The following is a 14349-nucleotide window of genomic DNA, read 5'->3' on the forward strand; positions in this document are numbered from 1 at the left end:
TTTGCGCAGGGCAGCGGATCGTTACCAAGCATACGCGTTTTGCTTTTTCACCCACTTTCACCCGTCCCTTGCCGCAGTGGCATGCTGCAGCAGTGGGGGAGAGACTCCTATCCGTCAGCCAGTACGCCCTGAGGCTTGATTGAATTTGTGAGTCGATTCCTTCTCGTCTAAGTCAGGATCCCCCTGGAGAGAGGGGCGAAACCATTAAAGGTTTTTTCAGACGGATTAGTTCGTCAGGCAAGCTTATCTCAAGGTTGACTTTAACTTCTGCAAGCTGGAATTACAATTAATTTTCCACAGAAAAGCCATCCTGCAATTATGATTACGAACGAAAACCAACAATAATAATCTATTTCATTTTTACACAATTTTCAAGTGAAAGGGTTTAACAGCCCTGATGACAAACTGTAAATAAAGGAACTGAAAAACAACGGAAGTTAGAAAAAGACTATGAAAACAATCCTGTAACTATAGCTACAGCAGAAACCCAGTGGGATGCCATGCGTTTGGGAGGTGGCACTAACAGGCATGTTTACTGGTGAGGAACCCTGCTGTGAGAGTGGCTCAACAGCCCAGCTCTGTTGAAAGCCACAAGTCTAAATTGCTAAGGTGCTGGAAGACGGCTCTCTAAGCCAACCCAACCACTGTAGAGATGCTGAAGTACCAAAATCCCCATAAAGCTCAGGCCTGTCCTTCGTGAACGAGAAGCTCTGAAGATGTCTGAGGCCTGCGCCTGGTTCCTAAATCATCTGCGGGGGTGTTTATTGTGATGGTCTAGCGGACTGGATCAGCTTGGGAAAAATGAAATCTTGGCACGAAGTTGCGACAGCTGACCAGCTGTTCATGTGAGAGCTTGCGGTCTATCGCTTCAGCTGTCGCTATTATCAGTGTATCACGTTATGGTGTTTGTTAAAGGCGAAAGGGAGCTCCCTCTGTCCCAGGGGCACGTATTTGCTCACGCTGCAGCCCAAAGCCTATCTCACCTTGTCCTTCTCCTCAGAGGACTGCAAGCAGTTGCTATGGGTGGGACGACATCATCACCTTGGCTGGGGTGAAATGTCACGCTGTACACGGCTCTGAACATGCGCCCTTCTCCCCCATAGATCTTTTGAATGGGGCCCAGGAGAAGTGTGAACTGCCTCCCTTGGATGGCTTCCCCCACTGTGAGGGCAAGCTGAAGGTAAGTGCCGGGCCCCAATTCTGAGCCTCTGTCCTACACCGGGGGGGGGGGGGGCACCCATCACCGGTATGGGGTCCCACTGCCTGGCCCTCAGCTTCTAGAAAAATAAGCTCCTTGATGTGTGTGTGACCCTGTACAGCTCTGTGCCTGGCGAGCGCTTAGCCGGTCATTGTTTACACATTTCTGCTTTCCAAGATTCTGGCCCAATCAAACAGGGTTGATTTCAAATCAAATCTGCTTAGAGGAAAAGATCATGGTGTAAGTCTTGGCTTAACATCCGACTAGCTCGTAATTAGTGTTCCAGTAATTAGTCTGTCAGTTTTTTTAAAAAAAAAAAAGTATATTAACTTAGCATGAAAAAATTGTTATTGCAGATCTCTTCTTTGTAACAGCGTGCCTCAGTCTTTAAATTATGGATTTTTATTGTTTTTATAAAAAAAATAATAAAAACTTGATCGTTACAGTCTTCAAGGGAATGGCTGTTCCTAAAACTCATTAGAAGTTTGAGAAAGCAGATGGAAAGCATGGATATGTGGAAAGTTTCAAAGTAGTTCTGCAGCAAGATCTTTATATTTGATGTTTTTATTCCTTCCACGTGTGTTCCTTCGGAGAGTATCGAAATCAAAATGCTCTGTCCTGCTTCTGCTGCAGAACGTGAATTTCTGTGGACGAAGTTTATGCGGTTGCCCAAAATGTGTATAATAATAGCAGCTCAGCGATGAACGGCTGATTACAGCTCATATAAAAGGGTACTATGCAGTCACTTACAGTATATCTTTATAAACAGACTCTGCGTATGTCAGAGCCAAGCTGAGTCGTGGTCTATTTAAAGCATGTCTGTTTGTGACTGCTACCATGTAAGCCCGATCCCCCTCTTCCTCAGTGGATGAAGGACATGTGGCGCTCTGACCCTTGCTACAGCAACTATGGTGTGGATGGCTCAACGTGTTCCTTCTTCATCTACCTCAGCGAGGTGAGTCTGCCCCGCGGGGGTGTTTGGGCGTGACCATGAAGTGTTCTGAGAAGGCCGGCTCCATGTGAACAGAACAGACACAACTCGCTACTAGCAAAGTAGTGAGGCTTATTCATCACTTCCCTTTTTTGTAAGCATGCTTTAAAATGATGGTTTAACACGACCATGGAAGCATAAAGAGCCAGTAAATAAGAGGAGATAAAAGATGGACCTCACCTTTCTAATTGGCTGGTGCTTATATGTCACATATTTGTGCCCATTATATTCTCTGCTTCCTCCAAAACATCAAATACACTCAAGATCTCATAAAAAGAAACTCATAAATTGTCTTAGGTGAAGGGAAATTACTGCTAAACATCTTTCAGTCGCATAATATTAATATAAACTTTTGTTTTATTGTTGTAGGTAATAACTTTTGGAAATTACACGATCGCTGTTTCTGTGGTAAAAAGAAATTGCGACGGCAAAATTTACGATTTCAACAGTTGAACGCGAGGCGGTAATTCAAAGAAGCCCTTTAAAGAGAGACTGTGGGGAGCTCATGTGACTTCGCAGAAGCTAAACTAGACCTTATGCCATGCAGTGCGAAGGAGACCTCCTCAGACCTGGCCATGTTGTGTGGCCCGTGTGGTTTCCATGGTGATACACCTGCTTTTTCAGTCCACAGTCTGTGCTCCTCCCCTCCAGCCTGTCTCATGACCTGGGGGAGAATTTGAATTTGCCGAACGTGCCCTTAACCACGGGGACCAGCTCAGAAACCCAAAGGCAAGCCTGTCACCGCATTAAAGTCTGCGGCCTTTGAGGTCCTCAAACCAGGCAGAATGTCTAAATCTACCTGCCTGTTGGCTTTAGGTAGTGAGAGGAAGGCCGGACTGATTTACAGCCAGACAGACAGGTGTAGACAGTAGTTCCAGGCAGATTGGATGTGGGTGGGGCTGCCTGGTCATCATCGTGGCTTGTCAGCAGTGTGACGATCTCCAGCTCCCCTCACCTGTGCTCTTTCAGCTTCAGGTGTTTCAGAGTTAACCCACTTTACAGTCAGTGATGATCTCCTTCCTGTCTGTGGCCCGCAGGTGGAAAATTGGTGTCCACGATTGTCCTGGAGGTTGAAGCGTTTTAATGAGGAAGATAGCAAAAGCCTGGTGAGTACACCCCCCCTCCTCCCCAAGCATAGGGCAGAAGGTGTCCATCACTTGACTCCCTCACTCCAAAGCACCTACATCCTGACCACCTCGAGCTTCACCGGCAGGATTAAGCACGTGCTGAGCTGCTTTCCAAATTGCCCTCCTTTTAAGGTGTCCCTACTTAACATGGCCCCATTTTGAATCTGCTAGGCACCTTTTGTTTTTTTCAGGGCTGGCTCGTGGGTCTTGCGGTGTCTCATTGACCCGGTTCACTGTCCCGGTTCTGTTCTACCCTTGAGAGAATGGTGGTGCCGTCGGCGAGCGATGCCCGCACTGGCACCAAGACACGCTCCATTTGGACGGTCATGGCTCTGCCATTTCCTTTGTGGTTGTGATTAGCACAAAGGAAGTTGCAGGTCCGGCAGAAAGATGTCGCCATTGAGCCCTTGAGCAAGGCTCTTAACCCCTTGTTGCCCCAGGGACTCTCTCACCCTGCTTTCTCAAAGGTACACTGCTTTTAATGGAAAAGTATCTGATAAATAAATAAATGTAAATTTCACAGAAAGCCAAAGATATGTCACACATTCTTTTCGGACATCTCTGAAAAGGACACTGTTTTTAGAGGCATGATCCCTTTCTTACTCCTGATCCATGTATAGATGAATTCCTCAGTGAATTCCATCACCATACTCAAGAAGAGGGCTTCCTTCTGACACTATGGCTGTGTGTACTCCTCCTCCACCCTGCCCCCCACCCCACCATCGAGCTGAGCTTGTTATGTGTGTAATGCGGCGTATTTAGCTCCATCGTGCAGCTCATTGCCGTGATGTGACTGCAGGCTGGCCGGCTGGCGCACTCCTGTTTCTCGTCAGCTGTTTATTTACACTTAATCATTTTAACAGTCGTTTCCCGTGAATGTGTTGAGGTGGAAATGAAATGAGAGCAGGTGGTAGGGAGCAAAGGGAGGCTGAGGGTCCACACACTTTGGTCCTCTACACACAGATCGAGATCCGGACCAGTTTCGACGATCTATACCGGATGATGTCACACCGGGAGGAGTTCCGCTGGATGATGCTGCGGATCCGCCGCATGGCCGAGGCATGGGTCGACGCCATCAGGTCACTGGCTGAGAAGCAGGACCTGACTAAACGCCGCCGCAAGAAGGTATGCATGTGTCCCGACTGGCTATGCTTTAGAAAGAGCATCCCCGTAGTCCAGTTTGCAGTGGGATAATATTCATTTTGGATGCTTCACTGGGATGGGTATTTGCTTGTCAGTGGATGACCCTTGAAACTTAGCTGGAATCTAGGTTTATTCCTCAAGGATAATCCATATGTCTGATAATTGAGCCGGGTTTAATGAATGAAAAAGTTCCTCCTTCCACATGATCTCTAGGTAGGTGTGTAGACTTCTGCAAGACCATTGTGGGTTTTCATTAAGCTATAACAAATCACCTCACTTTGATGTGGCCTTACTTAGGTATCCATGTTGCTAACAGAAGGTCTCCCCTTCCACACACAGATCCTGGTGCACCTGGGTCTTCTCACCAAAGAGTCAGGCTTCAAGATTGCAGAGAACGCCTTTAGCGGTGGCCCCCTGGGGGAGCTGGTGCAGTGGAGTGACGTCATCACCACCCTGTATCTGCTGGGCCACGACCTGCGCATTTCCGCATCTCTGGCCGAGCTCAAAGAGTGAGTGAACGCTGACAAGTTCTTTTGACTGCCCTATCTCACGTTGCTTAGGTGCTGTTTGACTGTCAACATAAAGACTGATGTTCTGTAATGGCAAGTGGCTGCAGTCTGTTTCGCATTCACGTGCAGCCCATGTTTAAGTTCCTTATTACTAACACAGAAATAGTCTATTCAACTAGGGGGTAAAAGAAAACTATTTGAGCCGATTGCATAAATTTTTTATGTTGAAGATTATTTGGATGATTGTGTTGATAGATGCTACTCCTGACAGGTAGATGTTCACCACCTGGATTTTCTGTATCTCTCTGTGAAGATGCATAGCCACATTGGAATTTATATTGGGCCTGGCTTTATGAAACATTTATTATGATGCACCAGATACTGGTTTTCCTTCTCTCATTCCTCCCTACTCTACGACATGTTGACGTTCTGCTGGCTTTTTTGGGATCTGCTTCATGAAGCTGTCAGCCTGTTCGTACCTGCATCTTTCAGTGAGCAGGAGTCTGTCAGCTAACACAGCAGCACCCAAGGAACCTTCTGATCAGCTCTTGTGGTGCATATTTCCATCTTGCTCCTAAGAATCAAAGTTTCAGCGAGGAGATAGTAATCCGTTTTGCTGCCTTAAGACCTTTTTATCACTTTTTCTCATGTTTGGCATATTTCATGAGTGCTTCCCTCCTGGCAGGATCATGAAGAAGGTGATGGGGAACAAGTCCAGCTGCCCTACACAGGGAGACAAAGTGGTAGAGCTCATCTACATCGATATTGTGGGCCTCACCCAGTTCAAGAAGACTCTGGGACCATCCTGGGTACACTACCAGTGAGTCTCACCATCCTCTAATTCTGGTCTAGATTGCCTCCATACATTCAGCATCCAGGCACAGGGGAAGATGTATTCGTGAGGTCCATCACTACTTAGGCTGTAGTGGTTTTGGCATTGGTGACTAATGAGCCTTTTAGGGAAATCCTGGGGTGATGCAAACTTATTTCAAATGTGCTGGGTAGCAGGATGTATACTTCTGCTCTATAGTTACCTGGCCCATGATTTTTGTGTGTTGTACAGTTTCCTCGTAGCATTTAGTTACATCCATCACAGAGACCTCCGTGCTCAATGGTGTATGTGCCGGTAGAATGGTGTCTGCTGGAGGCACATGGTAGTTTGCATTGCAAATGACATTCTGGTCTGTGTTTCGTACTCGCATCTGTCTCTAGGTTTCAGTCCTTGGATTCCTAGGTCATGCTTGGAAAAGCAACCCATGGTTTTCAGTCAGGATCTCCAGAGCATAAACCACAGGTGTTGACATCACCCGGTTGCGGCTGTCAGAGCCCTCGGACTAGCATACCCTTTCAAATTGGCAGTGCCATGCTGGGGAATTGGCGGAAAATCAACTCCTGAGCTGCTTTGCTAGTCAAACGTTGGTCGTAAATGTCGATCTCTGTTGACATGGCTGTCACCAGGGTTGCAAAAACCGCAGTTGTGCGTCTGCCTCCGCTCTGTGTCTTCTGTGAGATGTGACTTTTGGTCATGTCGCCCTGCCCAAGCTGCTCCGGGGTCTGGTCAAAATGCCAACCCTTTGGATTGTGATGACAATTATGCGTGGGAGCTACCTTTGGAAGGACCAGTGGTCAGCACTTAATCAGAAAGCCAACTCCTGTGTTTTACTTATCCCTGACAAAGGCACATATTACATTTCTGCTGCTGGCACCCAGGAAATAACAGCCTTCCTTTTGTGAGACTGTCCTTTTCCTACCCAAACTTAATTTGCTGGTGAGGAAATGTCTTAATCTGACAATGCAGGCTTTCATCTTAGTTATCTACCCAGTCTTATTGTGTCACCTCAGTGCTAATTCAGGCAAACTCTGCAGTGGAATATTCTCCCTTGGAGTAGAAGGGACGAAGTCGGCCCCTTTCATGGTGATTAATGCATCTGCCGTCATCCCGACCTTCTCTGTGTTGCCTCACTTTTATGCTCTGCACTGGGAGTCCGAGGAGAAACTAATTTGAGACTACATGGCTATTATCAGGATGGAAAATCCCATATAAATAAGGCACTGCAGGAACTGAGATCCAAAGCAGTTTGCTGAGCACACGTGCATCCTAAAGGTCTTTTCCCAGGATGTTGCCAGTGATTGTGATGGGCACAGCCGTTTCGTGTTCATTGCCCTGGTCACATGCTGGTTAGCCCACCCATAGGTAGCCCAGACATATGGGTATATCGATGCTGAAGCAGCGGCCAAAATTGAGTGCAATCATAACAATGTCTGAAAACTACCTTTGATGTTCAGAAGCTTGAAAGCTGAAGCTTGCATCTGCCTCCTGTGAGTTTAACCTCGAAAGGTGCTATTGACTTTCATATCTGTTCTTACTGAAGATGGGCGGCTGTGGAGGTTATGTTTTCCTCATCAATTACTCTGCCTTCCAGTTCCTATTGTGCTTGTGCTTCGAACACCCCCCACCCACACCATGAATTTAATTCTGACGTTTGCTTGACCACAATTTTATCAAAGATAATCTGCAGGACATCACTTAGGCCATGAGGAGAGCACCCTCTCCCATGGAATCCTCCTGGATTCCCTGAAATCATCTCACTGATCAGACTAATGTCTAATGTTATCTTTCTTCCAGCGTTAGATGTATTAACGTTTACATGAGGTCTAAAAAGTATATAAACATGATAGTGGTAGTCCCTCTCCCTTCAGGCCTTCAGGCCTCCCTTCAAGCTGGCTATTCTTGAAGATGCATGGTACCTTCTTCTGGAGCACCATGCATGTGTGCCTGAATCATTCCCTCCTTTATTTCCTATCCCTCCTATTTCAGGTGCATGCTGCGAGTGCTGGATTCCTTCGGCACCGAACCCGAGTTCAACCACGCCCACTACGCACAATCAAAGGGCCACAAGACCCCATGGGGCAAATGGAACCTTAATCCCCAGCAGTTTAATACCATGTTCCGTAAGTCAATCGGCCCATTCCTCATTGTGTAAATGGTGATGGCGGCAGAGTCTATGCTCTCCATCTGTTGCTTCTTCTGATGAGATTTTATCTGTCTGCCATGGTTGTTTCAGCATTCTGCCCCGGGACTATTAAAATGAATGAAAGAAGTAAAATACGTTGAGCTACCTGAATATTTTTCCTTTTTCTGGTTATTTAGCCTACAGAGAATTCCTAACCCTAACGTTTATCTTGCTGCTGATTATCGTATGCTGACAAGCCGCACTTTTTGAGGGTTGTTCTTTCACCTATACCATCATTAGCATGCTCTTGTCCGCCCACCCACATGCATGGATTTGTTGTGTCTGCCGGTATGAGCTGGGATAGCCCCAGATGAGGGGACTGGGGGGGTGGCTTCTCCACCCCCCTACTGATGGCTGCTTAATGACTCCCTCCCCCCATGCCCCCCCACGCAAGCAGCTGATCAAAGGTCTCACGTCTGAGTGAGGGTTGGTGTTCCTCTGTGGTTGTGTGTGTCAGGGTTTGAAACAGCTATTCCAGCAAATGTGCAGGCAGTCCAACGCAATGATGGCGGCTGTCTGTTCCCGGAAACGTGGGGCCACCACAGCCCTCAGGCGGTCATTCCCTGTCTCTCTCTCATAAGCATCCTGAGGAGCCAAATTCACACTGGAAACGTAGATGTTTTCCACATCTCCTGCATGCTGTCTGGGGCCCTTGGGGGAGGATCCTGTTTCACCAACCCGCCGTGACATCAGTGAGAAACCATGGTCTCCTCCGTTTCAACGAAAAAACATTGATTGGTGGGGTAGAACATGAGAGAGCAGCACAGCCATCATGCTCATCAGGGAGGGTGTGCCTGCATTTGGCTTCATACTGTCTGTCTATATCTGGATTAAACCAAGCTGAGACCGGCAGAGGGGCCGCCCACGACCGTGTGTGAAACTTATTTTTCTCTTCTTTTTGCCCCGTTCGCGTGTTAGCTTAGCGACAGCTGGCATGTGTCCTCCAGCACCGGCGTGTGAGCGAGAAGCACATGGAGTTTAATAACAGGTACCAGATGATAGCCACTGTCCCTCCTCAGTCTGTGTGGGGATGGGGGTGCATCTGGACCCTATCTCACTCCCATGGCCCATCCCAGCGGACTAAAGAAACACCATCATTGCGCAGTAGGCTGAGTGATTTTATCTAAGGATGATCCCCCCCCCCCCCAATGTCTTCTGGTTGCTTAATGAAGCTTAATGCATCGTTCACTCCTCTGTTGGGAGCCAAATTCCTTCTAAAACAATGTTTATGGAGCCATAATTGAAACCAAACTGGTTTGTATGTGTGGTTTTTAGCTGATTCAGTCTCATTTGACTGCTTAATTAAAAATAAACGGCTGAATGAGTAAGGGCTCTTTAAGGAATGAAGAGCAGGCCGCAGCATCCTCAGAGCAGCTCAGAAAATTCAGCCACAGTCATGCAAAAACTAAAGCAGGAAGAGGAATTTAAAAATGATTTCTAAGGCAGATTTTGGCAGATGGATGTACTTTTATTGTATCATCATCTTTGTGTTGGTTGCCCCACATAGACTGAAAACCTGCTTAACGGTGGGGAGAGGCTGACCTGAGAGTCTTGTTGGAAATGGGCTTCCGCTGCATGTAGCCATGTCAATTATATGGCATAATGGCGTCGACATCGACTTCAGCTGGTGGATTGTAATGCAAATGTGCATTTTCATAAAACATGGCTGTAAAACATAAGTCTGTACCCAGGAGCAGCTTTGTCAGGCCATTCTATGCATCACAGTGCTGAGACTTCAACAACTTGTTAGAAAGAAAATGCCTGTTTTGTACTTGTGGTACAAAGTGGAATTTTCATGTTCCTGCCTAAGAGCTCAGGTAGAAAGTTTCAGCTGCCCTACCTGTATCGTGTCGCGCTTCTAGGTGGGTGCTGGCTCATGGGTGCACATGAAAGGCTGCATTGTGAACAGCTGGGAGGAGTGGGAATGCCGTGCGGAATGGGAACCCTGTAAGGCACGCGGAGCTTCAGGGCACACATCTGACACTAGTGACCTCTGCTACTTCCCTTGTAACAATAGGCACAGTGCAACTCGCAGGTAAACGGTACTGACATGCGAGTTGCTTCGTGATACATTGTGTCCTGCCCGTCCTGTGACAATGACGGGCATTACATGAATGATAGGCAGGGAAGCCAGATGGTATAGGTGTGACGCATCACCTGAAGGTGAGTTTTCACGTTCAGGCTCGTCTGTGTCCGCGAGAATCCACGTAGAGGAAATCAGCCCCATAAGGGTAGGAGGGCAATTCTGGGCCTGTCTTTCGGAGTGGAGATCAAGGCTTCCTCTGATCCCCTCTGATAATAGCACAGCGGGCTCTATTTGGACCTCACAGTAACACACACTTGCTTGTCATGCTCATACATCTTCCCATTGAAAGACGCGCACCTTCAGGTTTTCACGTCTGCTCCGATCCATAAGGCCCCAGAGATCGCTGCCCTGCCTTCAACTCTACACATCATGTTTTTACATGGTTACACTGCAGTATGCACAGAGCTTTTTTATTGAAAATATTTCTCAGGGAATTCTCACAGATATACAGTACCAGTCAAGTCTCAACACATCAGCTTTTAATGCATTTGTCTCTGTTTTGTATTATTCAACTTATAGTAAAAGGCCTCAAGGCAATGACCAAGTGAAGTGTTCAACATTTCAAAATGTTTTCAGATTATAGACATTATAGACAAAATATCCCCCTTTGCTCTGATGGCAGAATTGCAGACTCTTGGCATTCTCTCGACCAGCCACCTGGAATGCTTCTCCAACAGTCCTGAAGGAGTTTACACAAGTTTTTGGCAGAAGTTGGCTACCTGGCTATCTTAGTCTTCGATCCATCTCATCCCAAACCAGCTCTATAGGGTTTAGGTCAGTCACATTTAGCCTTTTTTGGAGTTGTGTCCAGAAAGACCCGGAAGAGTGCAGTTGTTCTCCATTTGAAGTGACCGCAGCAGCTCTGCCTGCTGATTCTCCACTCTTTACCAGTGCTGAACATGTTAGCACGTGGATATGCTTTTATCTGGAGCTGGAGTTGCATGAACTTGGATGGGATAAATGTGCACCTTTATTTTCACTATCGCTATCATTTTATGAATGTGGGCAACAGCCCACAGTAGTATTAGCAGTGCCTGTTAATCCTTCAACCATAGAAATGGAATGTTTTCATACTGATACATATTGGCTCTTCTGGCAGTTCAGCACTTTGATTTGGGCTTGGCCTTTGTAATGGATTTGTGTAAGATTGTAGATCATTCACTAGAAGATAGTGATTTAATCATGTTTTTATGGCTGAAAGTTAAACCCGAGGCCAAGATATTCAGCAGATTCCATTTGAACAAGGCAGTGCTCTTTGTGGTTTCGCTGTGTCAGCTCTGTCGCCTGCCGGAATCGTGCCTTTCCTTGTAGTTTGTCCCACTTCCTGGTTTTGTTCCCTCTTGCCGACCTGTGCTCCACTCACTGAGTTCAGGAAGTCTGCTGCTTTCAGTGCTGCCCCCCCCCCACTCATCTAATTACCTAAGCTGCTGTTTTTCTCTCAACAATCCAGGTTACTTATGACAGCAAGGATGAAATGTCTTGCTTGGGCTCGAGCTATAGGCTTTTACCAGCTGGGATCTTTGTCTTTGGCTGATCATTGTATATATTCCACCCCCCTCCAGCTCACACCCCCGACAACACCTTCCTGGGTTTTGTGGTGGAGCAGCACCTCAACGCCAGCGATATACGACACATCGACGACATCAAGAGGCAGAACCAGTCCCTGGTCTATGGCAAAGTGGACAACTTCTGGAAGGTATGCTGGGGGGACAAGGGCAAACTATATCACAGGTTTAGGCAGCTTGTTCTGAATCCTCAGATCAGATTTCTGTAACAAGCAGAGACTGAAAGGCTGCAACCGCACGGTTCACTCACAGTTGACCTGGCAGGGAACCCAAGCGTTCAGTGTGTGTCCGCTTGGGATTCACTGTCTTCCCCAAGAGAATGACGACCTTGTAAACAGACTGAGAAACCATCTCACGGTGAGCGAGGTGCGCTGGTCTGTGCAGCGCCGGCGCCCTCTGCAGGCTTTTCTGAGGCACTGCGCTGAGCGCACACACAGGAAAAGCAGCTGGGCTGGGGGTTGAGTGTGAATGTTGTTAGAAATATTGCGACACACTAGCACGTGTGTGAATGTGTTGTCCTTGTCAGAGGTGACTTTTTCCCACGTGGGGGTAAGGAGATGGACTCTGGGGTTGTAAAATTTTCAAGGACATGGTTTATGAACAGCTGCGTGGGTCTCTGCCCCTTTTCCCAGGCCCACGTCATGTGTTTTCGAGACTCGAGACCCGGTAACTACATTCCAAGGTCAGCAGACCCCTCCCTACCTCTATTAGCAGTGAGTTATGTCATCAGCGGACACCATGTTGGGTTTCCGTGTCTGTTCGATTACCTTTTATGGCCTGTGGGGTCTTTCCTGTGCTCACGTAGCAGCGTAACACTGGCAGATCCGCGTTGGCTTGCCATGCAGTGATGTCCTCGCTCGCGAAAATCTGGCATGGCGGTGAGCTCAGGAAGCTATGCCCGGGGCTCTGTTCTGAACTTGACCCGGTTTAATTTAATCCTCCCGGTGCCGGTTCCCGAGGAGGGTGGGGGGGGGGGGGCTAGGGTTTATCACTCAGTCATCCTATAGGGCAGGTTTGGGCTCCATTAACTGGCAAACTAAAGTGACGACGATTAATCAGGTCCCCTCCAGTGCTTTTAACAGCCGTTCTTTTTCACGCTTTTTAATTAAAACCAGCGTGGGGAGATGCTCTTGGACTGCTTTGGAGAGCGCCTCGGAGAATCCCGGCTGCTTTCTGAACTGGGTTTGCTTGTGGATCAGCGGGGTGCGATGTTGTGCCCGTGATCAGAAGGTCGTGGGTTCACTAGGGTCGGTACAATGATGTCACCATTGGGCCCTTGGTTCCCTTTGCCTTAGGAACTGTCTGGCCCAGCTTTCGCAAAACATGTACGATAAAGGCATGTGCCAAATAAATAAAAATGTAACCTCAGACACCAAAGTCAGCCGTTAGGTGCAACTTTCCAGCTAGTCAAACGTGCGGGAACCTTAAATGTGTCTGTCGGTGCATGTTAACTGAGGCGAGTCTGTCTGCCCATGTGCCTTTTAATCTTTCAGAATTATTTACCAGTGCTATAGACACGCCCGTGACGAGCCGCTGTCTACCGTCTGATTTACACTTGCGTGTACAGTAATTGCTCCCCCCCAAACACTGCGATGGGAGCAGGGGCTTTATGGTCGGCATTATACGTGATGATGAAGTGTGCATGCTGTGAGGGAGCCATCTGCCTGCTGTCTGCTGTGCCCACTTAGTCACCAGCACAGACCTGCAGTCGTTTGTGTCGCTAATGAGGAGCGCAGTGCCCCCATCTACTATGTGGGCTCTGATTGGGCCGCTTGCCGTCAGGCCGGCAAAGCACGCTAGCTTCCATAGACAGACTGTCCTCGATACCTGGTAATGTGGCTTTGTCTATGAATCCGACTTTTCACATGGGATGTTGTAACAAAGTGTGGCAAGGCAGATACCTTGGGAGGAAGCCGCATCCCCTGGCACTCGCCCCACATCGAGCTCCACGCCGTGCCTAGCTGGCGCCGCCAGGTCTCCTTTCAAGGCAGGGTCGCCATGACGACGACCGCTGCGACCCAGCACGAGCAAAGGAGTTCGAGCGAGACAGTGAGGGCATCTCAGAAGGTTCCGTGCTGCGGGTTTACATCAGACGATTGAGCGCTGCGTGTCTGAAATGATAATGGCGTCTATCATCCATTTTTTTCTTGTCAGAATCGATGCTCCCTGCTATGGTATTGACTGCCCCCCTCATTAAGCATTCTTATCAAGGTATCGTCATTTCTGTTATGACACTGTGAGCGATCATATCGTGGTGTCAATCCTCTTTGTGGCAGTGACCAATAGCCCCATCTGGTCATGCTGGTATTCCAGCATTGTGCTGAACTTTAATAAAGTTCTGTTTAATTCCTAGACACACAGCCCCCCGCCCCCCCCCCCCCCCCCCGCCTGCTGTGTCACCTTTCTGGATTCCACACAGCCGGGTTGTGATCGCCCTGCTCCTTTCGGCCCCTCATTATCCTGCCGAGCCAGTATGGAGTTTTACTCAGCCTCTTCCCCATGGTTCATGGCTGCCAGCGTGGCCTCGGCTTTGGTCTGGAGCCCTTTTGTGTGTGAAATGCTCTGACAGGCAACACCGTAAAACCATCCGTGTCCTTCAGGCAGGGTGTAGCCCACCTTTTTATCCTGCTTGTACACTGGCAGGTTTTCAAGGACTTAAACCTGCTGTACCTAGACCTTGAGAGCACCATGAGTCCGGGACGCACAGTCAGGGCCT

The 14349-nt window shown here is 48.1% G+C and overlaps 1 protein-coding gene across 2 annotated transcripts in view; it reads left to right on the forward strand.

Moving 5' to 3' along the window:
- The window catches only part of LOC125751145 (alpha-1,6-mannosylglycoprotein 6-beta-N-acetylglucosaminyltransferase A-like), a 57493-nt gene that overhangs the window by 33684 nt on the left and 9460 nt on the right, over window positions 1-14349 (forward strand). For both annotated transcript variants that reach the window (XM_049029842.1, XM_049029753.1), the window contains exons 4-11: window positions 1104-1180; window positions 2064-2153; window positions 3227-3295; window positions 4280-4441; window positions 4799-4968; window positions 5654-5788; window positions 7787-7920; window positions 11631-11764. In XM_049029842.1, the coding sequence (XP_048885799.1) occupies window positions 1104-1180; window positions 2064-2153; window positions 3227-3295; window positions 4280-4441; window positions 4799-4968; window positions 5654-5788; window positions 7787-7920; window positions 11631-11764 (971 nt within the window). The remainder of the gene's footprint in view (window positions 1-1103; window positions 1181-2063; window positions 2154-3226; window positions 3296-4279; window positions 4442-4798; window positions 4969-5653; window positions 5789-7786; window positions 7921-11630; window positions 11765-14349) is intronic.

Source organism: Brienomyrus brachyistius, chromosome 1 (genome assembly GCF_023856365.1).
Source record: "Brienomyrus brachyistius isolate T26 chromosome 1, BBRACH_0.4, whole genome shotgun sequence".
NCBI classification, from domain to species: Eukaryota; Metazoa; Chordata; class Actinopteri; order Osteoglossiformes; family Mormyridae; genus Brienomyrus; species Brienomyrus brachyistius.